Source organism: Tauraco erythrolophus, chromosome 22 (assembly GCF_009769465.1).
Source record: "Tauraco erythrolophus isolate bTauEry1 chromosome 22, bTauEry1.pri, whole genome shotgun sequence".
Taxonomy (NCBI): Eukaryota; Metazoa; Chordata; class Aves; order Musophagiformes; family Musophagidae; genus Tauraco; species Tauraco erythrolophus.
The window spans coordinates 6032519-6056343 of NC_141486.1; the positions used below are offsets into that span (position 1 = coordinate 6032519).

The 23825-nt window shown below is 42.6% G+C and overlaps 2 protein-coding genes across 19 annotated transcripts in view; both read left to right on the plus strand.

Annotated features, from left to right (window-relative positions):
* Positions 1 to 222: 222 nt before the first annotated feature.
* On the plus strand, positions 223 to 10667 carry GLE1 (GLE1 RNA export mediator). The gene is made up of 16 exons (XM_086625202.1): positions 223 to 318; positions 957 to 1172; positions 1782 to 1907; positions 2159 to 2307; positions 2635 to 2695; positions 2976 to 3230; positions 3976 to 4204; positions 4782 to 4897; positions 5095 to 5164; positions 5508 to 5650; positions 6495 to 6685; positions 7167 to 7296; positions 7637 to 7741; positions 8716 to 8798; positions 8977 to 9040; positions 9739 to 10667. Exons 1-16 carry the CDS (start codon positions 223 to 225, stop codon positions 9805 to 9807), a joined length of 2103 nt encoding a protein of 700 aa, XP_086481328.1. The 3' UTR covers positions 9808 to 10667.
* Positions 10668 to 12992: 2325 nt separating this feature from the next.
* SPTAN1 (spectrin alpha, non-erythrocytic 1) overlaps positions 12993 to 23825 on the plus strand; it is a 51554-nt gene continuing 40721 nt past the window's right edge. For 9 of the 18 annotated variants that reach the window (XM_086625307.1, XM_086625299.1, XM_009988268.2 and 6 more), the window contains exons 1-2: positions 21466 to 21705; positions 22306 to 22431. In XM_086625307.1, coding sequence (XP_086481433.1) covers positions 21469 to 21705; positions 22306 to 22431 — 363 coding nt within the window. In that variant the 5' untranslated portion in view covers positions 21466 to 21468. Of the gene's footprint in view, positions 13029 to 13123; positions 13144 to 16144; positions 16193 to 19054; positions 19383 to 19969; positions 20011 to 21465; positions 21706 to 22305; positions 22432 to 23671; positions 23741 to 23825 lie in introns of those variants that run through there. The other 9 variants (XM_009988266.2, XM_009988267.2, XM_086625297.1 and 6 more) reach the window with 7 other exon arrangements.

The window sequence follows — 23825 nt, forward strand, 5'->3', positions numbered from 1 at the left end:
CGGGAAAATCCGTGCAGCTGCTGGTGTTTCACGGCCCTGCCCCTTTCCCACCCCCGCCCCGGGACGCGCCCCCGGCGGGATTCGAACCTGCGGCCCGAGAGGCCGGGCCCCGCCCGCCGCCAGGGGGCAGCCCGCTGCGCGCGGGGCAGGAAGCGGCTGGCGGCGCCCCGGAAGCAGAAGGGCGGGGTCAGCGCGTCGGCGCGCGAGGCGGCGCGAGTAACCATGGAGCCGCGGCAGCTCCGCTGGGAGACGCTGGCGGCTCTGCGCGCCTCCAGCAAGGGCCGGCTGAGCTACTGCCGGCGCTGGCTCCGGGATGAGGTGAGGGCTCGCTCCCGGGGGCGGCTGGGGAGAAGGGGCGGGGGAGGGGTCCGTGACTCGTCCCTCGGAGCGCGGGCCCGGCGGTGGGACGTGACTGCTTGCCTCGCTAACGGGCGCGAGGGATTGGAATCTTAGAACCGTAGAATGGTTCGGGTTGGAAGGGACCTCAAGGATCACCCAGTTCCAGCCCCCTGCCATGGGCAGGGACACCCTCCACTACACCAGGTTGCTCAAAGCCCCATCCAACCTGGCCTTGAACACTGCCAGGGATGGGGCAGCCACAGCTTCTCTGGGCAACCTGTTCCAGTGTCTCACCACCCTCAGAGTGAAGAATTTCTTCCTTATATCCAGTGTAAATCTCCCCTCTGTCAGTTTGAAGCCATTGCCCCTTGTCCTGTCACTACACGCCCTTGTCCAAAGCCCTCTCCATCTTTCTTGTAGCCCTTTAGGTACTGGAAAGCTGCAATAAGATCACCCCAGAGCCTTCTTTTCTCCAGGCTGAACAGCCCCAACTCTCAGCCTGTCTCCATAGCAGAGGTGCTCCAGCCCTCGAATCATCTTTGTGGCCAGGGACAGGTGTCTTCATTTCATTGCTCTCTTGATATGTTTTGCATTCATAGAAAATGTTTTCTTTTTAGGACATCTTGGAGGGATGCATGTCTCCTCTTGCGCTGTCCCCTTACGCTGGCTGGGTTCTAGACAGACTGATTGGGCAATCAGCCCCAGAAGTTGCACCCTCCAGAAGTTCAACACCTAAAGAATCCCCTCCCCTCACAAACCAGTCATCTCTGGAGAAATCTGCTAGTTGCCAGGGCTCTTCACCTTCTTCAACTACAGGACCAAGTGAAACAAAGGTAGCTTTATGATTCTAATCCATATGTGAGCTGCTGTGAGAAAAAACCTACTAACTTCCTGCCATAAATTGTCTGGTAAAGATTGGTTAATTTGTGGGGAAAAACGTGCTTGGTTTCAACTGTTTGCAGGATAAACAGGTGCTGATAAAATTGGTGCTAACAACATTTTCATAGGGTAATGTTTCATAGTAGCCAAAGCAAACTCCTGCTTTCATCATAACTAAGGAAAATTTAGTTGGAGCTGTATAGTTATATAGATTAGTAGCGTGGGATTCATCCGTAGAGAGGGATAAGGGTACAGAGGAGGGTCAGACCTGTTGTAACAGTCTGTGAGTAGCTCCCTTGGGTTCTCGGGCGCCTTTGAACGACTTAGATGTGTTATTTTACAAGACAAAGAATGGGAACCTGGGCAAGGAGCAGTGTATGTGCCAGAAGATACTCAAAACGGTGAGGCTACACTACTGGGGTGTGCAGCTGCTCTAAAAAGTTGTGTGTTGGTTGACTCCTTTGTTTGTTTCTCTACAAATAATGAGTAGTTTAAGAGACTTGATTTACTTGGTTTTCTCCATGAATTCAGTCACGGATTTTGCTTATGTGCTGACCACGCAGGGAAATGATGATCTCAGTCTGCTGGAAACGGATCAAGAAGTCCTTCCAGCAGTTATGCCATCGAAAGTTACAGAAGTTGAAGGCTGCATTCGGATGTATGAAGAGGTGCACAGGTTGAAAGGAAAGGTAAAAAAACGCAAAAGAAACCAAAACAAAAAAATTGAAGGTTTATGTGAATCACAGGAGAGCTACATAATCAGATATAACAATGCTCTGGTGAATGTAGCAAGGCAGTAAGTTATCTTAAACCTTAAAGTTTAGGATAACCTCAAGTATGCCATGCTGGCCCACTTTGGGCAGTTCAATTTGTGTTTTCTTCTGTCCAAATTCTGGTGGTTACTACATTGTGGTACTTCTGGCACCTCTGCAATCTGCAGGAGGGGCTGAGGCGACGGCAGGAGCAGCAAGAGCAGATGGTGAGGGCAGTGTATGACCTGGCAAGTGAACAACTGAAACGCTTTGATGAACTGAAGGAGCTAAAGCAGCATCAGGAATTCCAAGACTTGCAAGATATAATGGAGAAGAGGTGAGCTTAGCTCTGATTTTTGATATCCTTAAATATTATAGCATTTAATCAAAATGAGGATTAATTCTTGTGCCTGACAATACGGTGCTAGTAATTTGTGCCTGAGAATCTCACCTGCTGCTTTTCTTACATTAATTACCCTGTTACTGTTTGTCCTTCAGAGTAGATCTCTGGCTACTGTTGAGGTTTCAGTGGTTAGAAAAAGACTATATTTGTGACAGTTAAAGTTCCTTTAGTTTGGCTTAGTTTAAAAGTAACTTGCTGTGTGTTTCTTCATATTTTGTGCATGTCTTGAATACAGTTTTTCTGTCTTAATGTGTATTGTAGCTCCAAGGAGGCCCAGGGACAGCAAGAGAAGTTGAAGGAAGAACACCGACACAGAGCTAAGGTCTGAGACTTGTAAGAGCTCTTTCGTAAAAGATCGTGGCTGCTCAGTGGGAACTGGAAAGACCAGTTGACTTATTCGTATTTACATGACGGCCCTTGAGTGAGAATGTATTTTCTGGTGCTGTCTTTGACACCTGCTGCATTGTTGTGGAAATGCAGCAAAGGTACATCTGTTGTAGGAGCAGGAAGGATCTGTAAAGCTAGAGTCATCAGAGCAGGAAGCACCTGTAAAGCTGGAGTTATTTAAGTGTTTTGCATCTCCTGTGTCTTTGTCTCCCCAGATATTGAACCTAAAACTGCGCGAGGCAGAGCAGCAGAGGCAGCGTCAGGAAGAGCTGGAGCGTTTGCGTAAGGAAGAGGGCCAGGAAAGATTGCGTCGCCTTTATTCCATCCAGGAGGAGGTCCTGCAGCTTAACCAGCAGATCGATCCCAACTACAGACACAAAGACTTGCCAAGAGTCGACCTTTCCGCGTACAGTAATCGCGGCAACCAGATCTGCGGGCTGGTGTCGGGACTCATCCGCACCACAAGTGAGGTAGAGGCTCAGCAGAGTTGTCCTTAACTTGGATTGCCATTCCTTCAGAAGGCTTCCTGTAGTTGTTCTCAGAAGTAGCTTGTTACGAGGCTGTTAAATAAGGTGTCACAGAAATGTTTTTAGATATTCGTCCAATTAAGTGTTCTTTTCTACGGCACTTCAGCTGCTCTCTTGAAAATGACGTATAAAAATGCATGAGGATTTCTACAGGAGAAAGATTTAATGTTAAAATTCTGTAAACTCTCAATGCTGTAAAGTTCCTTTTTGAGACAACCATGGAAGCAGAGTGGTTCATAAATTGTTAAACGCTTGAACACATTATGATTCTTCTATACTTTTAAGCCTTTTTGCAGTAACTAAGTTTCCTTGAAAATTTTTTTCTCTGTGTAAAGGTGGGATACAAACCTTGAAAAATAAAACACTCTAATAAGGCTAATTCTCTGGTCCAGCTTTTCACAGCTGGCTTTCTGCAGAGGAAGCTGTCTAGGGGATTCCCTTATACTTGTTAAAAGTGTGGTGTTAGTTTTTCTTGTCCAAGATGATGTGAGATCTAGTCACGGACTAAATGACCAATGTAGGTACAAATAAAGGAGAAAAAGATATTTTCACCAAGGAGGATAAACCGTGTAGTTGGCTCCCAGATTATCTGAAGGCTGATGCTTTGAAGGTTCCTTGCTCTTGCAGTTGGTCTACAGATAGCGGAACAAAAAATTGATGCTATGTTACCTCCTCTGTTTCTTGGCAGAGAGGCTTCCCTACTCAAGCAGACGTGGCTAATACCGAACGAGCGCTGCAGGAGATGCGAGGGTTGATATCCAGCATGCAGCAAGAAATCGCTGCGGCTGTGGAAGAAAAGAAGAGGAGAGATGAAGAGGAAGAGAGACAGAAGCAGAAGGAGTTACTGAAAAAAGAGCAGATGAAGGCTCAGAGTCCAGCCCCTGCCCAGCAGTCAGGTGGAAAACAGCAGAAGGAAGGTTGGTTAGGCTTTTTTGCTGCTTTTATTTGTTTGCTTTTCCCCCTCCTTACACACTCTTTTACCGTTAAGCTGAATCTGATCGTTGTGATGACATGCCTTCCTGTAGCCTTTACTTTTAGCACAACTAACAAAATGGGTGTAGGACTGCTGGCAGCAAACTTTTGAGATTAAATGGATGCAGCATAAATTGACTGGATTAACTGGAGCAAAACCTGCTCTTCCTAGACAGTATGCCATATATTGGAATATTAGAGAATAACGTTGTGCCTTCTTGCGAGTGTAGACAGGTCACGCATGATATGGAAAAACATCCAAGGACAGACCACTGAAATGACTTCCTTCTGGAGAGTAAGTTCAGCCCAGATATCCTACATCCATAAGCTGAAGAAGGAGGACTCCTGTATAGCTTGCAAACTTGTAGTTCATTTATGAACATAACTTTCTAAACTAAATTCTGGGAAAAAAGCACTCATGCAGCTGTTAGTTTCTTGCAATTTAAAAAAAAAAAAAGTTTCTTAAGATTTTCTGGAGTTTTGGGTCTTTCTTAATCTTCTGCTGGTTTGCTTTACTATCAGGACTTCAAGTTAAGGCAGAAGAAAGTACCATGCAGTGGTACCAGCAGCTTCAAGATGCTGCTGAGCAGTGTGTTGCTTCTTTCAGTGGAATTAGCAAATGCAAAGACAACAATGAGGTATGAGCAAATGATTTAATACTGCTGAAGAGTGATTATCATCATTTCTAGAGGAAATAGGACAGCTTTCATTTAAAAAAAAAGAGTAATTAAAAACATTCTAACTTGGCAGCCTCTGTTAACAGTCTGCTCCTTCAAACTGTCATAGTAGTTTACTTGTCTGCAAAGATTCTAAAAGTTGTTTGTTTGTTCTGCAGGTTAAGAAGATAAAAACAGACTTGCAGAAAGCAGCTACCATCCCTGTGAGTCAGATCTCTAGAATAGCAGGTCAGGAGAACGCCAAGAACCCAATCCAACTGTAATGACTTTTGCTGTAAAGATTTTAGTAGGACATAGCATATCCAGTGTTTCTATAATTATCCCTGCAGCAGAAAGCTGTATGCATACAGTCCAAGTCTTTGCACAGTGTTTGCTTATGTTTTGAGGTCTGTTGCTTCCCTCGGAGGCATCTTGCTTCATCATGATTAAGTTCCTTTAATCAGATGCAGCAGTTCGAGATGCTTGCCTTTCAGGATGTAGGTCTAGTTTTTGTGAAGTTGATGTAGTCTTGTTAAGACTTGTCTGCTGTTTCCTAATCTTCTGTCTCCATATGTTCCTTATATATTTGCAGGCTCTCAGCTGAGAGAGATATTTGACAAGATCAATAACCTGCTCTCTGGAAAGTCTGTTCAAACTGGAGGGCGAACTGTATCAGTGACTCAGCATCCACAGGGTCTTGATTTTGTTTATTACAAACTTGCGGAGAAATTTGTGGTGAGGAAATAATTCTCTTTATTGGGGTGGCAAAGGTAGCTCGTGCTTTAGGAGGTTCTTTTGGACACTGTCCTCTGTCTTCAGCTACTGAGAATAAAATTACTAGGTGTTTAGCTTGCGTGTATTAATGTTCATATTGATTGGAGAAAGTGCTTTTTGAATTAAGAAAAAGTGAAAGAACTTAGTTTCTCTTTCCTCCCTTATTTTCTCTCTTAAGAAAATAGAAAGAGAGAAAATTAAGAATTAATTAAAGAAAAGAATAAATTAAAGAAAATGACTTCTCTCTTAAGAGAGAAAATTAAGATAGGAAGAACTATCTTGAATTTCAGGCTTACATGTTACGTACTCTAAACTACTTAGGTACAGTGTTAGTGGAGAACAGGTCGATAGTCAATTTATGACCTATGACAAAACTGTATGTGCTCAAAACTTTACATCTTGGCAGAATTGAGGGAGGAAAAAAGAAAGCTAAGGCTCAAGAGGCAAACTTCTGTCCCTGCTGTGTAGTTAACACCCCCCAAGAAATGTAACATCATCGTTTAAGTTGCTTTTTGAAGTTGTCAGTGTTTTTCTCTAGTCTTTATTTGCTAAATTGGGGATGTGCAGCCTTGCACTTTTTGCCTGTATTTGTTAACCCTTTTTTTCTGCCCTGAGCCAAAGTTTATTGTCATCCTCTGTGGGAGCTGAGGACTTAGGACTTTATCAGCTTTCCTGTGGTTGGCTACATAGCCATGAAAACATTAGGATCCTCTAGTAGCGGCAATGACACAAAAAAAAGAGAAATTTTTTTTGTCTAAGAAATGGCTTGAAGGGGTGGGGACTGACTTTCCTTCCCCTGTTCCAGAGTCAGGGAGAAGAAGAAGTAGCTTCTCACCGTGATGCAGCTTTCCCAATTGGTGTGGTCGCCTCTGGAATCTGGGAAATACATCCTCGAGTTGGAGACCTCTTTTTAGCTCATCTGCACAAAAAGTGCCCTTATTCCGTGCCATTTTACCCTGCGTTGAAAGAGGGGACTTCTATGGAAGAGTATCAGAGGTAAGTTTATTACTGGACTTCTTCAGCATGATCCCTGCGAGGGTGAAGACCGTATTCTTCTGAGTGAACTCCAGTTTTCCCCATCTCTGGTGACGTAGGCACTGTGACACACTGGCATAGACTCTGGAGATTCATTCACAAAGTGTGCAGTTCCCCTGATGCTGTTTCCTTGGAAGATGCTGCATCCTTCAGCTTAGGAAATGCTCTTTTGCTGCTTCTTCCTTGTCCTTCTCAAAGAATAGTTGGTAGCCATAGCTTGATTCAAGCTGAAATATCCAGTACAGATCCTAAATATTCTATGTGATTATAAAATAGTGGAACATATGATCCAGAGGGTAATGATCAGCCTTTGCAATAATTCTTGTATGGTTTTGGCATATCCCTGTTCTCCGTACAGTTGATTTAAAGTAAGCTGAGAACTGCAGAGACTCGAGTGAATGTGTTCTGCTGTACTAATACTGGAATGTCTCCTCATACTTAGGATGCTTGGATATCAAGTTAAGGATTCTAAAGTGGAAGAGCAAGATCATTTTCTTAAACGGATGTCAGGATTGATTCGTCTTTATGCTGCCATCATTCAGCTCCGGTGGCCTTACGGAAACAAACAAGGGGTATGCGTGTGTGGCACTATAAGTAGAATCTCGTTGCTACCCCTGGAGTCTATTAAGTGTGTTGTAAATTTGATTTGTAGTTAAGGTGTGCTGAACTTCAACCAGCTCATAATATATTTGAAAGAGATGTCATAAGTGTAAGCAACAAAGCAATGCAAAGTAATTTGTAGCGTAGACCTGTACTTCCTTGCTTTATATTTTCACAACGATCAAGTTTTATGTTAGACTGTTGTAAAATAACTTTATGAAGAAGAAAGTAAATCAGAAAGCTGCCCACTTTGATACTAGCATTTTGCAAGTTGTGAAAGAAGTGGTGGGTGGCTTTTCTGTTGGTTTATAGACACATCCTCACGGGCTGAACCACGGATGGCGCTGGCTTGCGCAGATGTTGAATATGGAGCCTCTGGCAGATGTGACAGCTACACTTCTCTTTGATTTTCTGGAGGTAAGCGAGGTGGATTGCTGGTAGCTAAAGGGATCTAAATTGGTGATATTTTAGCTTCTAAAGGGATTGCTGAGGTGAGGTTCACTGTGATTTTTAACAGGAGGTTTCTTTAACTTGTCCTTATTCCTTCAGAAAGGAATGTGAGTATTTCCATGTTCTTGCAAATATACCTTTGGAGCTGAATGACTTAAACCCAGAAGTTTTTATACATGCAACTTCTATTGTTGTATTTGGTTCCATTTAAGGTTCCTGGTATTTGAAAGATAGTTGCGTGGTCCTACAAGTATAAGCTCTGCCAAGCACTTGGCATCAGTTCATACAATGCAATGAGGTCCTGTGGCCTTTCCAGCTGAATTACTTCATAAAACAGGATGGGCTTTTCAGGCTGAAAAGGACAGAGCCTGATCTATATTAATCCTATATCCGAGGACATAGGGCTGTGCTAAATAAGAGCCAAAGTTAAAGCTGAAATCAGGAGAGACAAACACTCTTGAACACGAGCAGCTTCTGTGCTTATCAAGTGCTTCTGAAGAACTTCAAAAGTAGAAGAAATTAAAGTACAATGTGAAATACACCATGGGGATTGTGCTGGTAGTGGTGCAGTCTGAGGAACGTTTGTCCTGTAAACTGCCTGTATGAAGAAAGCTGATGAATCCACACTGCAGTAGTCAAGGTGGAGAAATGACCACAGTACACCCTTAGCAAATGGTATTGGGGAAAAGTGTTATTTTTGGAGAGAGACTGGAGTGGGAGGAAGAATAACATAAAATTTGTATCAGTGGCCACCACACAGTCAACGAGACAAAAAGGTCATTGTGCTAGCAGTAATGGCATTTTGAGGATTTGCTGTGTTTTATTGCAGGTGAAGGTGTAGTTCTTTAAATGTCTGGACAAACACTAAGTGGTTGATATTAAACAGGTTCGTTGAAGTTGTCACAAGAGTCTGAAACCCCGTTCTGGAATCTGTTCTTTAGGTGTGTGGCAATGCTCTCATGAAACAGTATCAGGTTCAGTTCTGGAAAATGATGTTGTTTATCCGAGAAGACTATATCCCAAGGTACGATTCTGTGGTTGGGACTGTGAAATAATCCTTGTGTTTTACTTTGTGAGTATTTGCTCCGAATGACTCGTCCATCTTTTCCAATCTGCTATTGACCCCCACACCCCTTGTAAATCAAACCCAACTTTCTAAGTAGATTTTGAGACACTATCTGCTGTTTCTGCTATTTCTGCAGAATTGAAGCAATTACCAGCTCTGGACAGATGGGCTCTTTAATGCGTTTCAAGCAATTCTTGGAGGTAAAGCATTTTTTTTTTTCTGTTTTCAAGTGTTTTGGTTGTGTTTTTTTTCTCCTTCATTTGATATATGCATTGTTTCGATAGTGAGGCTGGTGCTTCTTGCAGCATAGCTGGTAGTCCAGACCCATCACTACGATGCAGCCTGTCTTTTGTAATTTTTCAGTTTCTGAATGAGCTGAACGGTAGTTGTGATGTCAAACATCTCGATTCGTTCTTACCTCACGCCTGATTTTTCTGAGTGAAAATGTATTTTGCTTATAAGTGAAGTTCAGTGAGAGGAGATGCACAGGTTGAGGAGGATTCTGCTGAGTCATTTCTGTAACAGCTATTTTTTATCAGTGGTTTGCTTATTTTTTATCAGTGGTTTGCTTATTTTTATCCATTGTCCTGATCAGATACACGAGGAAGTGGACAATTTGAACCGCTTTCTGTAGCACTTGTTTAGCATCGTATTCTGCATCTTTTTTTTTAAGAAAGCTTGCAAAACTTTAAAATACTTGGTTATTTAAATTGTTTTGTGAATGTTGGCTTAGATTATGATGTTAAAATATGATAGCTTCAGAGTTTGTACTTTCATTTCAAAATTAATTTTGTTAGCAACGCTTTGAATGGGTGCAGTAAGAGCCATCAACGTTCCTGAGAGGAGATGGCAAGTTAAGATACACATTTCTTTTTCTTTGTGTTTCTCTCTCCACCAGAAATGTCTACAGCAGAAGGAAATTCCATTACCAAAGGGCGCTCTGCAGTCTTCCTTCTGGAGATCATAAATCAGTTTATATTTCTTTCCCCCTGGATGTCAGTGCTTTCGGACCTGGCTTCCTGTTTACATTTGAAGGCAAAATTAAATATATTTTGTATATAGAAGCATGAGGAGATAATATTCCGTTTATGGTGTTTATTTCATCAAGACTTATGTTGGGCAGAACAAACTTGTGTTTAATTTGTTGCAAATAATTGGAAGGTATTCTTTGCTTTGGATTTTTATATGCTTTTGTATAATAAATTACAGAAAATTGTAGACTTTGGTATCATATGTTTAAACATGCGAAGATATTTTGAAGATAGTATCTCGATGACATCTGGGCTTCACAGATTAAAGCCTCTTGGATTGAAAATTTGCACAGTGCTGTTCTGTTCGTGGAAGTGAAAATACCTCACAGCTTTATGAAGCCTTAACAGAGCGATCAGTCTCAGAAATTTACTGCTTGAGCTTTATTTTTGTATTTATTACATCTGCCTTTTATAATTCAGTTTTAATTATGCTGATGGACTCGCATCCTGTTTGTCTCAACAACATCTTAAAACTGCAGTGAGATTGGTAAAGGCATTTGGCCCAGTGGTGCTGGCACTTACCTCTGATCAATGTCCTTTGCTCCAAGAGGCAGTCCTCTCCGTTTAGGAGAGGTGGAGTCACTGTTTTAAAAGGTTTGGATGGATATGAGTAACTGCAAGGGGAAAGAGATCCTGATCCGAGTCCATTATCCATCAGATGAATGGAAGCTAATAATAAATGTTATTTTTATTAAAAAGGGGGCAAAATGGTGCATTCATTCTAGCACTTTTGCTGATGTTCTGCCATCATTTGAGGGGGGGATGGGATGCTTGGGTTACCTAAGGTGCATTTTATAAGGGCTCTTTTTATGTAAATAGATTTCCTTTTTACCAATGTTACGGTATTTTACATATCAAGTACTGTAATACTTTTGTACCAATGGTGGATTATTCTGAGAATAGTTCATTCTAAAAATCTGTTTAAATGAATATTAAAGTTTGATTTATTATTTTTTTCCTCTTTAATCTGAAGCTGAGGCAGTTTGTTTTTTTCTGTTGAAGAAGGATGGTCAAGATCCTTGGTGAATACAGGAGATGGATAGCGTGGGAGATCAGAGCGATAGAGATTTGTCCGATTAATGGTGCTCTGTCCTTGAACTATTTGCTGGTCTCTAAGATGAGGAAATTTGCTTCTGAGTTCTAGAAGGTAGTGTGTTATTGTTGGAATATACTGTTGCAAGTTAAAATTATTATTTTTACCAGATTGGTTTTTGTTATTCCTAAAGGCACCACAATTTGAAGCAGTAGAAATCAGAGTCGAGACCATATGAGAATCTGAATTTGGTTTTTATACAGCTCTTCAGACTTCTGAGAAAACATTGTAAAATGTACTTGATAATTCAGGCCTTTAAAACCTTTAGCCTTGACTTTAAAATTGACTGGAAATAAATTAATATTTGGTATATACATTTTGAAAACTGACTCTGGAATTCTTAGACTGGTGCTACTGGTGATTGTTTTGGGATGCCGGAAGTCTCCTTCCATTATCCTTTTACCAGATGACACTGAAGCAATGTACGACTTTCATTAGTACACTTGAAAACGTTGGGGTTTTCTTAGACTGAGTGGAGATGTTTTAATTACATCTTGCGTATCTACGGTTGTGTTGCAGGAGACTCGCTTTGCCAAGATGGTAGTTGGTACTGTCTGTTAGAAACAATTGCCTGTGCCAAAACCCAGGGAGTGATTTAGTGATCTATATGTAAGATACAATAGTTTGCTGCTTTTTTGCTGACGGGTACTAGGGTTTTCTAACATTATGGGGTGGTGGTGGGAATATAAGAATATATAATATGTATTTTTATAAATAACAAATATAGTATCCTTTTCTGCCTCAGTCAGGACATCCAGATACGTCTATACTCTTTCAAAAACATTAATAAGAATTTCTAATTGAACTTCAAAGGAATCTAAGTTGTCAATATTTAGTTTTAGATGTAGCTGAAGATTGCATCTGCTGCTTGAACAGATCGTTGACTTGTATGATGCTATTCTGTTTTCTGTCAGTTTGGCAGTTTTGAGTGCTAGCCATTTGGTGTTACGAAGGTGCAATTAAGGTCTTATGCACATATTCGTGGTATTTTCATACACATATTTGTATCAACTCTGACAATGGAGAGCATCTCAGATGTGAAATCACTGTGCATTCAGGACGAGATGCATTAAAATTGCTGTGAGTCATGCTCTTCCTGGGAGACAATAGTTCCAGGCAGCCCCATGGGTTGCAATACAATGTCACTGCAAGTGTGCTTCTTCCATTTAAGTACTTTTAATAAAAGAGAGTGTTATTAACTCAAAAATCAATCAAACCCACTCACCACTTTAATCTCAAAGTTCTTGCTGCCTTACCAAAAAAAAAAATTCGAGTCAAACTTCTTGTCATGTCTATTTTAAACATCTAGTTTATACAAAAGGCTCATTTTCCTTTGAATTTATGCATCGGCTTTTCAGAAATAGATTTCTCCTGACGAGCGTTTGCAGCCTTTCGACGCTCGGGCTTCTCTGTGACAGTGACGCTGCACGGGGCTTCAAAACCGCCTATTTTTAATAACGTAAAACGAACAAGGCTGCCGCTTTCGGCCTGGCCTGGTGATTCAAATTGTGAAACCTGTCACCCACCCTGCGCGCCCGGCGGCCGCAGCACAGCCCGAACGGACCCTGGCTGAGGAGAAGGGGGCACAAAACCCGCTGCCGCCATGCGGCACGGACATTTTCACTGATTCCCAGCGTAATCCTGCATTGTTCCCGTCTCTGAGGCCGCTCCCTGGGGCGGTGAGGCGATGGCCAAAGGCCCAAGGCTCCGCCACCGCTGAGGGGGTGCACGGCACCCTGTCCCGCCGCTCGGCCCTTCCCGGAACCGCTCGGCCTTTTCCGGAACCGCTCGGCCCTTTCCGGAGCCCCTCGGCTCTCTCCGGCCCTTCCCGTACGCTCCGCTCCCGCAGTTCCCCCGCTGCGCACGGGTGGGTGGGGCCCTTCCTCCCCCGCCCCCGGGTCCCGAATCTTTCCGAAGCTCTTCGGCTCTTTCCGCCAGCCGGCAGCCCGTTCTGCGGTGCTGACGTCATCTCCGGGCCGCCCTATAAAAAGGCGGGCGCAGGCGGCGCGCGCTGTCCGTGGCGGTGGGCGCGGAGCCGGCGGCGGGGATCTGCGCACCGACCCGGTGAGGGGGCGGGCGGGCGGGGGGCGCCGCGCTCGCCTTCAGCCGGCCCCGCTCGGGTAGACAGAGTCCTCCCCGCGCCCCGACTCCGCTCCGCCTTCCGCCGCTGCGGAGACAGGTGTGCGGGTGCGCGCGCCCCTCAGCACCGGCGAGGCCGGCCCTGTCTCCGGGGCCGTCCCCGGCGGCCGCGGTGCTGCCGTGGGGTTTTTTTACGGCGGGCAGCCGCAGAGCCGGGCCGCGGCGGCGCCCGGGGTCCCTCCGCGGCCTCGGGGGAGGGGAGGGGAGGGCGGAGGCGCAGCGCGGATAAAGGGCAGGCGGGCGAGGAGCGGCGGGATCCGCCCTGGGCAGCCTGGAGCCGCGGCAGGAATTTCATTCAGCGCCCTGGGGAGGGGATAAACAGGCGGGTCAGTAACGGCGACAGCGAATCTCCGTCCCTGCGGGCAGAGCGAGAGGGCACCGCCCGCCCCTGCCCGGGAGGTCTGCGGTAAAACCCAGCGCTCCCTCCCGAGGGGGATCTCGGCGCGGGGGAGGCGGAGAACCAGGCGCTGTGCGGTGCCCCGGCGGGGGGTTCACTGCACAGCAATGGCTGCCCGCAGCAGCCCAGCCCTGCCCGGGGTCGGGAGACGCAGGAAAGAGCGGTGTGAGGGGAGGGTAGGGAGCGATGGGGGGGGTGGGTGCTCGGCGGTGGCTGGAGAACCCTCCTCCGGGAGCTGGGTGAAGCGACGGGCACATAAATAGCTCGCACGGCGGAGTTGTCCAGCCTAGCAGGAAGACGTTTAAAAGAAATCCTCCCAACCTGCGTTCCTTTCGTAGATGTGTCATTTCGGTATATAGGTCAAGCACTACGGTTTCCTTCATGAAAGAATCAGGATTTGTTCCTCAGCTGATGAGCGTTTGTTTTTAAATTTAACAAAAATCAAATGACAGTAATCTTGCTGACAGTAATGGCAGTCAGATTTTTCCTCAATTCCTTTCCAACACCTTGGCCGGTTACAGTGATATAAATCTAAATCTATATTGCTCGATCATAAATATGTACCAATAAGGTAATCGTTTGCCCTGGTATTTAAAGAAAAACATAAGCAATTATCACGACGTTTTTTCAGCAAGTCCGTGTTGATGATTTAGGATTTTTAGTAGCTACTGTGTCATAAAACAGCTGCGAGTTCCAGTCTAAAATGTACGTGACTATTGAGCAGTCTTTCATACATATTTAAATAGATTCTGAAGAGCAGTTGTCTGGAGATGGCGAATGAACACGAGGAGGGGGGAAAAAAAAAAACCCAAACCAACCCCCAAAAAAACAACTCAGCCTGAAATGGTTCTGTATCTTTCTGGAAAAAAAAAAAAAAAAATCCGTTTTCTTTTGGCATTTTGTTTTCAGCAAAGTGCCAGAAGATTCTGATGACTGTATTCAGTGAAAGGCCTTGGTCAGGGATTCAGATTTGTTCAAAACAAATATTAAATCCCACTGTGTGATTTTTATGCATTTAAATGCAGCTAGCAACGAGTTCTTCCATGAAATCTTCATTTGTCCTCACTTATAAGTTGTGCAGAGAGAATAATGAACAAAAGATTGAAAATGGGATGCTTTCTGCTGCATTGTGTGCAGCATCTGTAACTGTAGTAATGGAATTGTGAAGCTGTGGAAAATACTTGAACCAAGATAGCAGGTTACATTGTTCACAGGAAGTAATTTATTTTGATTTCTGTTGGAAAAAACCCAAACCAACAGCCAAAACCAAACCTCTGTACTGGTCAGATTGAAATAGGAATTTTATATTAAAATCAGATTGGGGTGTTAGGCTTCTGAGAGATCCATAGTTGATGAAGTTAGCAAGCATATTTGTGGTTCGGTTTTTTAATAACAAAAAAAAGGCAGCAACAGTGACAAAAACGTTGAATGTCAAAGATGGTCTCTGAAGTGTATTTTATGTGTTTTTCTCCTGCATGGCAGAAAGGTAGCAGAAGCCTTAAATCTCGAGACAGGGTGGTGCCTCTCGGTGTGAAATCCCGATTTCTCAACTATTATGTTTATAACAATCCCTAGTAATCCAATGCAAATAACTTAGTATCTTTGCTGCCTTATTTTTGTCTACGTAGTGTATTTATGGAGTTGTAATTGTTTTAGTCATAAATATGTTGCTTTTTGGGGGGTAACTAATTGCTTCCCCTGTATTGGAGGAAATAATACAAATTCCTCCTTTTTTTTTTTTTTTTTGCTGTATGTTAGTGTAGTGTGGGAGTTTGTTTTTTCCATTTGTCCCTGGGGTGTAGGCAGCGGAAAAAATGGGGTGGAGCAGACTGCAGATGCTGCTGATGGAGATTGCCAAGCGCAGCCCGGCATTGTGCTCCCATGGCTGCCCGTGGATCAAACGGAGTGGCAAGCTGCCTGCTCAGAGTGGCAAGCTGCCTGCTTGCTGCTGCACGTTAAGCTATGCCAATGCCACGAGAGGTATGCGCTGGCTTCAGTGGGCACCACGGCACACAACCGCAGCTGTCCATGAGCTGCTTCAGGGATTGTCATGTGTTCGTGGGGAAAATGTAGGGGTAGGGAGGCAAGGAAACCTTCAGTTAAAAATTCAGTGGGTTAGATACACTTAACAGCTGCGTAATTAGTCATCTCAAAAAAATACCTTCTGTCACAGCTGCTACTTGTCTGGTTTTTCACTGTGGTGATTGAAAGTTGAAATCTTTGTAGATATTTATGTTCAAAACCTCCTTATTGAGTTTGTGTCTTTAATTTCAGCCACCCCACTTGATTACGCTGTAACAAGAAGCGCCATTTGCCAAGTCCAGATAACTTTCTTGACTTTCTCTTTTGACCTTCAGGTTATGGTAGTTGTTTTTTTTTAAACTAACTGGAAAGGTTAATACATACCAAATTATTTAAGGTTTCCTGTTGATATTTGTAACCTTTTTTTGCATGGGGAGGTCTGTTGCTTGCAATAGCTTGCGTAACAATAATGCCAAATTGTTGTTTGTGGCAAGGAACCAGAAGGAAAGTATGAAATGTATACTGTGTTGGAATATGTATTTAGAAAAAAAAAGAATTAAGCCATGTCCTTATGGGAGTCATTAGTTGAATGTTATCTTGATTTCCCCCTCCCTTTTAGACTCTGCATTCCTCCATCATGTTGTCATCGTTTCGTAAAGTCAAAGTCCAGGTATTTTTACATAATGCATGAAATGTCATCACCACGCTTGCTTGCCTTGATTGCAATGACCTATTTGTAACAAAAACCCATCATTTGAGAGTCTGTTCTATATAGCAGGTGCTTTCTCTGTCCTTCAGTGCTGAGTCTCATCTGCCCTTTCCTTTAATACTTGAATTGCCTGATTTCTGTCTGTGATGCATGGTGTGTGAGCGTTTTGTAGTTGTTCTAGTTCGGTGTGATTGGGTTTTGATGTGGATTAATTTTCTAAAATATTTTTGTTTTAAAAAGTACTTGAGCAGTATCTTTTTACTTACAGTGTCTAAAAGCCAACTGCGATAAGATTGTTGTGGAACAATGCGTTTGAAGTGGACTTTGGTTCCTGTTCCAGCCGCTTGCACAAATTTATAATCCTTGTATTGTGGGGTCACTGTTTATACCTCTGTGGTGTTTTCTGTTGGGTGATGGTGAAATAAATGGGATGTGCGGATCAAACTTTGGCTGGGTGACACAAGCAACTAGATTTTGTTTGGAAATGATAATAGTGTAAATGTTTATACTAGAATTAAAATTGCTGCGAGAAAACAACCAATGGGAATGGAAAATGCTGGAGTAATTATGTAGCATCACGTTACCTGTAAACTCTGCCTTTCTGCAATGCAGTCAAGGTAATTTGCTTTCTCAGGAGTCTCGGCAGAGCGCAGTCCTTGCCAGCGCTGCATGGTTTTATCAAAAGTCTGTGGTGATGTTAAAATCAGAACAAAGCCAGAAAAACCCGTGAACATGAAGGCACCAAATTCAGATAGGCAATTCAGCTGCTCTTACTTGAATAGTGGAATTAAAATGTTAAGACTGAATGCCTGAAAGTGAGCAGGTCTTTAATTGTTGTCTGTTTTTCAAAAGTGCATGGTTAAAGCTGTGCACAAACCCTCTGACCAGCCTAAATCACTAGCTTTTCAGCCTGCTTTAGTTCCAACAATTTACTTTTTTTTTGCTTATAATGCTGTGATTTCTTCGGTCCTGGTAATACTTAAATTTTGGGGTGATTTTAATTTTACCTGCGCTGCGGTTTGTCTTTATGAGACTACAGCATTAAGCAGTGACTTCAACACACCTTGGGGTTTCATACTGCAGCACTTGACTTATTTTTCTGGCTTGGAATTCGTGGAGCTTTGAGGCTGTCGGTGACCTTCCTTAACAGTAACCAGGAGCGTTTGGACGTGGGGGTTGTGCTGCATGTAGGCCACCCTTAAAATTTCTTTATTTTCCAGGTTTGAATTCCTAACAAACCAAATGGCTGAGCATTAATTGTGTCTCACTAGTGTTTTAAATCCCTAGTATAAGGTCTACGACGTGACATCTTTCAGTTACTGCTTTGTCACACAATATGCTCGTGCAGTTCCCTCTACAAGAGCAGGAGCCAGTGCTGCATGTACTTTTCAGAAGGATTTTTTATTTACCTGTAGTACTGGTACGTGCTAACTTGGTACTAAACTAGGCAGTTGTGGTGGTTTTGTGTTGGAGACACACATAGTGGCTTACTTCTTTCCTGGCATTTTGACGAAGCTGTGGATGGAAGAAATGGAAGTTGGAAAAGTGTACGTTGTTTTTTTTCCTCTGTCCTTTCCTTTTGAAGGTTATTTTCACATCCAATATTAGAATTCTTTTTTTTTTTTTTTTTTGCTTAAAGAAGACAGATCAGCAATGCATTCCTGTCCCCTGAGAGGGAGCCAGGAGGTAGTAGCCAATATCAGTATAAATGCTCTTTTGACAAGACTTAGGATGCATTATACTGATGAACACAAAAAAAAACACATCAAGCTGCTCATGTGTGCATCCTTGGGAAGCAGGGAGCGTTTTGATGGGGAACGTGCTCGTATCACAGGCTGTTATAGGCTCACAGGTGCTGGATATGTGTAACACACATCAGGACTTGTCTTAAGAGAAGGTCCTTATTTCACTACATCCTAAGAGAGTGATCTAGATGCTGATATCTGGTTGCTTTTCAGGCAGAGGAGTTGAATTCTTTAAGCTCCATGCAATTGTTTTTAAAAACACGCTGAAATCTGCTGTACAGCGCTCTGTGTGTTTTGTGTTTGAGTGTTTAAATCCCTGCAAACATGTTTTGGTAAAGGAAACGCTGACAGCTCTATGTGTGTCTGCCCCGATGGCACCACTGTAATTCCCGTTTAACCCACCTCGCTACCGCTGTTTCCCGAACTGGAACGATGTTGCTGACATCACCGTTGTTGCACTGCGGTGTCTGTCAATATCTGCAGTTGTATATTCCTGTGTTCCCATGCAAATCTCAGCCTCCCCGTGGTATGATTTGGATTGTCTGGGGAAGGCTGATCCTTTTAGATTGAAGGATGAGAGCGATAAGTTTGTTTTGGTGTTTTGTTGGTTGGTTAGGTTTTTTATCTTAAATTTATTTACTTTTCTTGGTGTTTTGGTTGGGTTTTTTTGTTTGTTTTTTGTGTGGTTGTCTTTTTTTTTAAATACCACCACAATGGTGATATTTTTACACCGCAAGTGTGAAGAAGCATTTATTTATTTATTTATCTATCTATCTATTTATTTATTTATTTATTTATTTATAGTTAGGCGTAGCACCGCCTGGAAGGTTCGCTCTGCCTGGCCTTATCAGCGGGCGCAGGAGGCAGCAGCGACGCGGGAACGTTGTCTCTGCGCACGGTTATCTGGGGCTGGGCCGGGCATTCGCGTGCATCCCAGTATAAACTGTTTTTCATGTTAAAAACATAATTTGCTGGTGGTTCTCTGGCGAGGGGTGTATCCTGAGTGCCTCAAGTGAGGGGGTTGAACCGAGAAGGTTCAGAGATGTCTTGGAGAAGTGCTTGGTGTTGGAGAGGGTGCTGCAGTGGGAGTGTGGACTGGTTGGAGGTGAACTGGTCGGAGGTGGGCCATGCTGTTGTGCAGCACCGGTGACTTTTGAGCTCTGAGCTCCCCAGTGACTGCTGATCGTGCTCTGGCAGAGCACAGGCTTTGCTGACGTCGGCCGGTCCGGGCAGGAAAGAACAGTCTATTATTGCTGGACCAAAGCACTTCTCTTCCAATTGACTGGCTCGACTTACTGCAGTTATAAAAGGAGCCTTTCTTTTAACGAGTTCCAGCAAAAAGATGGGCCAGATTGCAAGACTTGTGTGGTGAGAGGCAAACCAGCTACTGGGCTAAATTACAGGAGGTCTGTTATTTAAATTTTTTTAAATGTAAAAATAATTTAAATGGTAATTTAAATAATTTAATTATTTGCATAGTTAAATAATTTAATAATTTAAAATCACTTGGGCTGTGGAGATTATTTTTAATACTGAAATATAAGGTGACAGCAAAAGACTGTACAGTGTTCCAAAGACTAAGTAGGATTTAAACTTCTCCATCACCAGAATAAGCAGAGAGACTGGCTGCAGTCACGGGTACATCTGGACTAACTGCCACTTTGTTGTTCCTGAGCACAGCTCAGTTTGAAAGAAGTGTGGCTGGAATTCAAACACCGTGTAACAGCACAGGGAAGGAAGTTTTCAGCAATGACTTGCTCTGCTGGAGGGAAAAGGCTGTGAAAAAACAGCTGCTTTCTCAGGGAAAGAGATCCGTAGTTGAACTCAAGTTGTGTTCGGGGTTTGGATCCTTGGATAATCAGACACACTGAGCAAGGGGAGCCTTTGGTACCGCTGCCAGATGAAACCTGGCCTTCGTTTATATATAATACAGCCTGCACAGACTGGTTGTTTTGTTTTGTTGTTTTTTTTTTTTTCCTTGCCTTCTTTTGAGGATAATGAATGAAACTCCCGGGCCTGGAAGAGAAAGCCAAGGTGAATTTTCTTTCCCTCTTTGAAGTGCCGCAATGCAGTTGGGGCTCAGAGTTCACGGGAGGAACAACTGCTGCTGAAATGGCTGTCCTCCTGCAGGGTGGGACTGTTGGAAGAGAGCTCGGGAATGTGTGAATTCGCCCCCGTATGTTCCTTTCCATCAGATGATCCCTTCGCAAGTGCTTGGAAACCAAGCAGAAAACACGGCCATACAGATCACTTTCCAGCCTGCGCAGTCTTTCGTACAATTATGCGAGATACGTGTCTAATTAAAGCATGTGGCTAGCTAATGACTGAATAACAATTTAATATTTAATGGCGTGTTTTAAGAGATTGCCTGTGGTTTTTAGGATGCAGTTGTAGACTGGGTTTCTTCCCTGTCTTTGGTAGGATTGTCAGGAAGTACTTTTAGCTTGATGCTTACAGGATTTATAATAAAGGCATGAAATGAGCTATACGTGTAAACATTTGTACATCAAGGCATTAATTGCATAATTGTTCAAGCACAGAGTGTTTGCTGCAACAGCTTCTTGATATGCAGAGTGAACTGTCAAATAAGTGGGTAGAGATCCCAACTCTGATGACAGTAATGATACTGCTTCTTAAATTCGTTCGCAGTTCAGTTCTGATGCACAGATGTCTTAGTGAAAATCGAACTGCCTTGTGAAAGTTTAGGAGCTGAAAATTAAAAGGTTATCCCAATTTTAATAGAAAGGAGATAAAGCAGAACAGTAGTCAGTTCTTTGCGGTCTGTGATAACAGTAGCAGGTTTTCATATATAAAGCAATGGATTTTCAGTCGGAATGGTCAGAGTAAGATCACTAGAGATAGGAAATGCAGGTGGACTTGGATTTGTGAAGTGCTGTGAGCGCCCTGCTGGCTTGTCAAAGGTCGTATGGGGAACGGCACGATGGCTTTGTGATTTATTTTTTTAGTTATCAGAGAACAGAGGAGATGTCACACACACAGGGCGGTGTATATGTATGTATAATATATAGAGATATGTGTGGACCACTCAGCTGTTGTTTAGAGAGCAGTAATATTCTTACTTTCGTTTACTGAGTATTTTAAATAAAATATTTCCAGATTTTGTTGTACAAGAAACATTTTATATCTGTATATATTTATGTGCACAGAAACACATTTTTAATGTTTGGATTGGACACTTGCATGCTGCAGTTCGAGGTGAGATGGCCTTTATATGACCGCAGCCATACTTTTTCCACACCAAGTAGATGTTAAATGTCTTTGTAAATATTCCTTTCCTGTTGTTTTCTGCTAGAAGTGTGCTTTTGTTTATTTATAGTAGTTATATTTTATGTACATACCTGCACACAAGGAGTAAGACTGTAAGTAAACCATGTGTGAGTTCAGAAAAGCAGGCTTTTTTTAATGGATCTCTTCCTACCCTAACATGGTTTTATAATACCAACAAATTGGGGTTTTTTTGGCTTTCAGAAAATGGATCCGAGTGGGGTAAAAGTGTTGGAAACAGCAGAAGATATCCAAGAAAGGCGTCAACAAGTATTGGACCGTTACCACAGGTTCAAGGAACTATCTTCTCTAAGGCGCCAAAAACTTGAAGATTCCTATCGATTCCAGTTTTTCCAGCGTGATGCAGATGAGCTTGAAAAATGGATCCAAGAGAAACTGCAGATAGCATCTGATGAAAATTACAAAGACCCAAGCAATTTACAGGCAAGTCCTACTACCATTTTTGTTTCCTGTACTATTAATTTTAGGGCATGACAGGTCAACTGGGATAGACAGAACAAATGCATAAATGTAACTTGATCTGGGAGTGGTGAAGAAAGACAGATGCAAACACCTGTGGCCTTGCAAAGTGTTCTTCAAAAGCCCCATTCTTTGCTGATATAACTGAAATATTTCCAATAATGGATTAGATGATAAATCAGCATAGAAAAAGTTACTTACTGTCATGTAGTGTAAACCCAGCTTTACTTAATCCTAGAATTTGTTGGACGCTTGGGCTCTGTAAATAAACATTAGCTCTTACTCTTTTCACAAAAAAATGATATTTGCAGAAAATAAACTTGAACAAGCTGGTGGGTTCTCAGATGTTTGAACACTCCAGTGTACAATAGCAAGCACAGTAATGAAATAACTAAAATTGGGATGTTTGAATCCACCTGTGAAACGTACGATGCAGCTATGATTTCAGTTGTTTGTTTATTGGTACTGAGTGTGCATAAATACACTAAAAATCTTGATGCTGGGAAACGTGGAGGAGGGCTGTGCACCAAATCTCAGTCACGTTCTTTGATGTTTTACTTGCAGGGGAAGCTGCAGAAGCACCAAGCCTTCGAAGCAGAAGTGCAGGCCAATTCAGGGGCTATCATTAAACTGGATGAGACTGGAAATCAGATGATTAATGAAGGCCATTTTGCATCTGAAACCATAAGAGTGAGTTTTAAAAGTTGGGTTTGGGGTTTTTTTGCCTCTTATGGACTTTTCCTTAAATACTTTGTGCAGATTACACAGATAACTCTATATTCTTAACATTCTACAGGTATTTGATTAGTGAAATCACAAGAGAATTAGTATTTGTAAAGCTTACAGGTATTTTTCTCTTTCATGAGCACCCAGCTCATATCTTTTCTTGGATCCAGTTCTGAGGTGAACGATCTGCCAGTGGAGTCCAGGAACTTGGACTGGAAAATTATCAGTAAACTCAAAGATGTTTTGACAGTCACAAGGCAAATGATTAATTATACTTGTGGTTCTTCCCAAAATGGCACAATATCAAGAAGCAGCAAATTCAGAAGGCCTGGTGACAGGGATGTTGACCACTCATTTTTTTCTTATATATAGGATTTTGATTTTCTGCAAGAATAGTTGTGAGTAACACAAGCAACCATGCCAGTAAACTTCAGACATGTAATTTCTGTGTACTCCAACTCAGATCAGGTCACTAGTGATCTTTACTTTCTGGTGGTTACACTGTCTATATGTTCAAATGTATTTTTAAAATATTTGCTGCTGCGCTAGACACGTTTATATTCAACAGTATTTGAGTGATTATCTAAAGTCTGAGCAAACTGTAAATTTTACATAATGACTTGATAGTTATCTTTTACTATTTCTCCTATATATTTTATTTTTTCCTCTGGTTATGTTAGTGTTTTCTCTCTAATTCCCCCACACACGTGCACAAGTGTACATACACATACCCTACCAGTAAACACTTTTTTCTGTGTATCAGCTGCTTCTCTGGGGCTCATTTTGTTAAATCTGCTATTTCTGGGCCTCACTCGTTCCAGTGTTGGTTATGGCTGCATTTTTCTTTAATGCAAAGTTGTTGTTTAAAGCTTTTTCCTTTATAAGATTTGGGTGTGAACTGTTAAAACTTTTCAAAAGTAGAACTCTTGTGATGTTTTTGTAGTGATTATCAAACTTAACTGATACGTTCATCATTTCACTGTAACTAAGAAAAGCAGAATGTTTTTTATACATTACATAATAAAAAAACCTAAAGTAATTATTACTTTAGAAATCTCTGTGATTGTGTAATCTTTACCACAAATAGAAAAAAAAAAAGTGCTTTGCAGTGGGGTAATCTTAAATAACACCATGTCTTAGCTGCTCAGTGTAAGTTGTTACTGGTGGTCTGTTTGGAGTGGTAATCTGCCTTTTAATGGTTCAGTCTTTCACGCCGTACCGGACTGCACAGCGCCCGATAGTCACGGCCACCCAAGTGGGGTTCCACATACGAGTAGGTGAAACTTGTGGCTGTGCAGTGCAACTCCTGTTTGCAATGTCCTCTTCCTCCTCTGTTTGACGGCGTGCACTATCCTTTT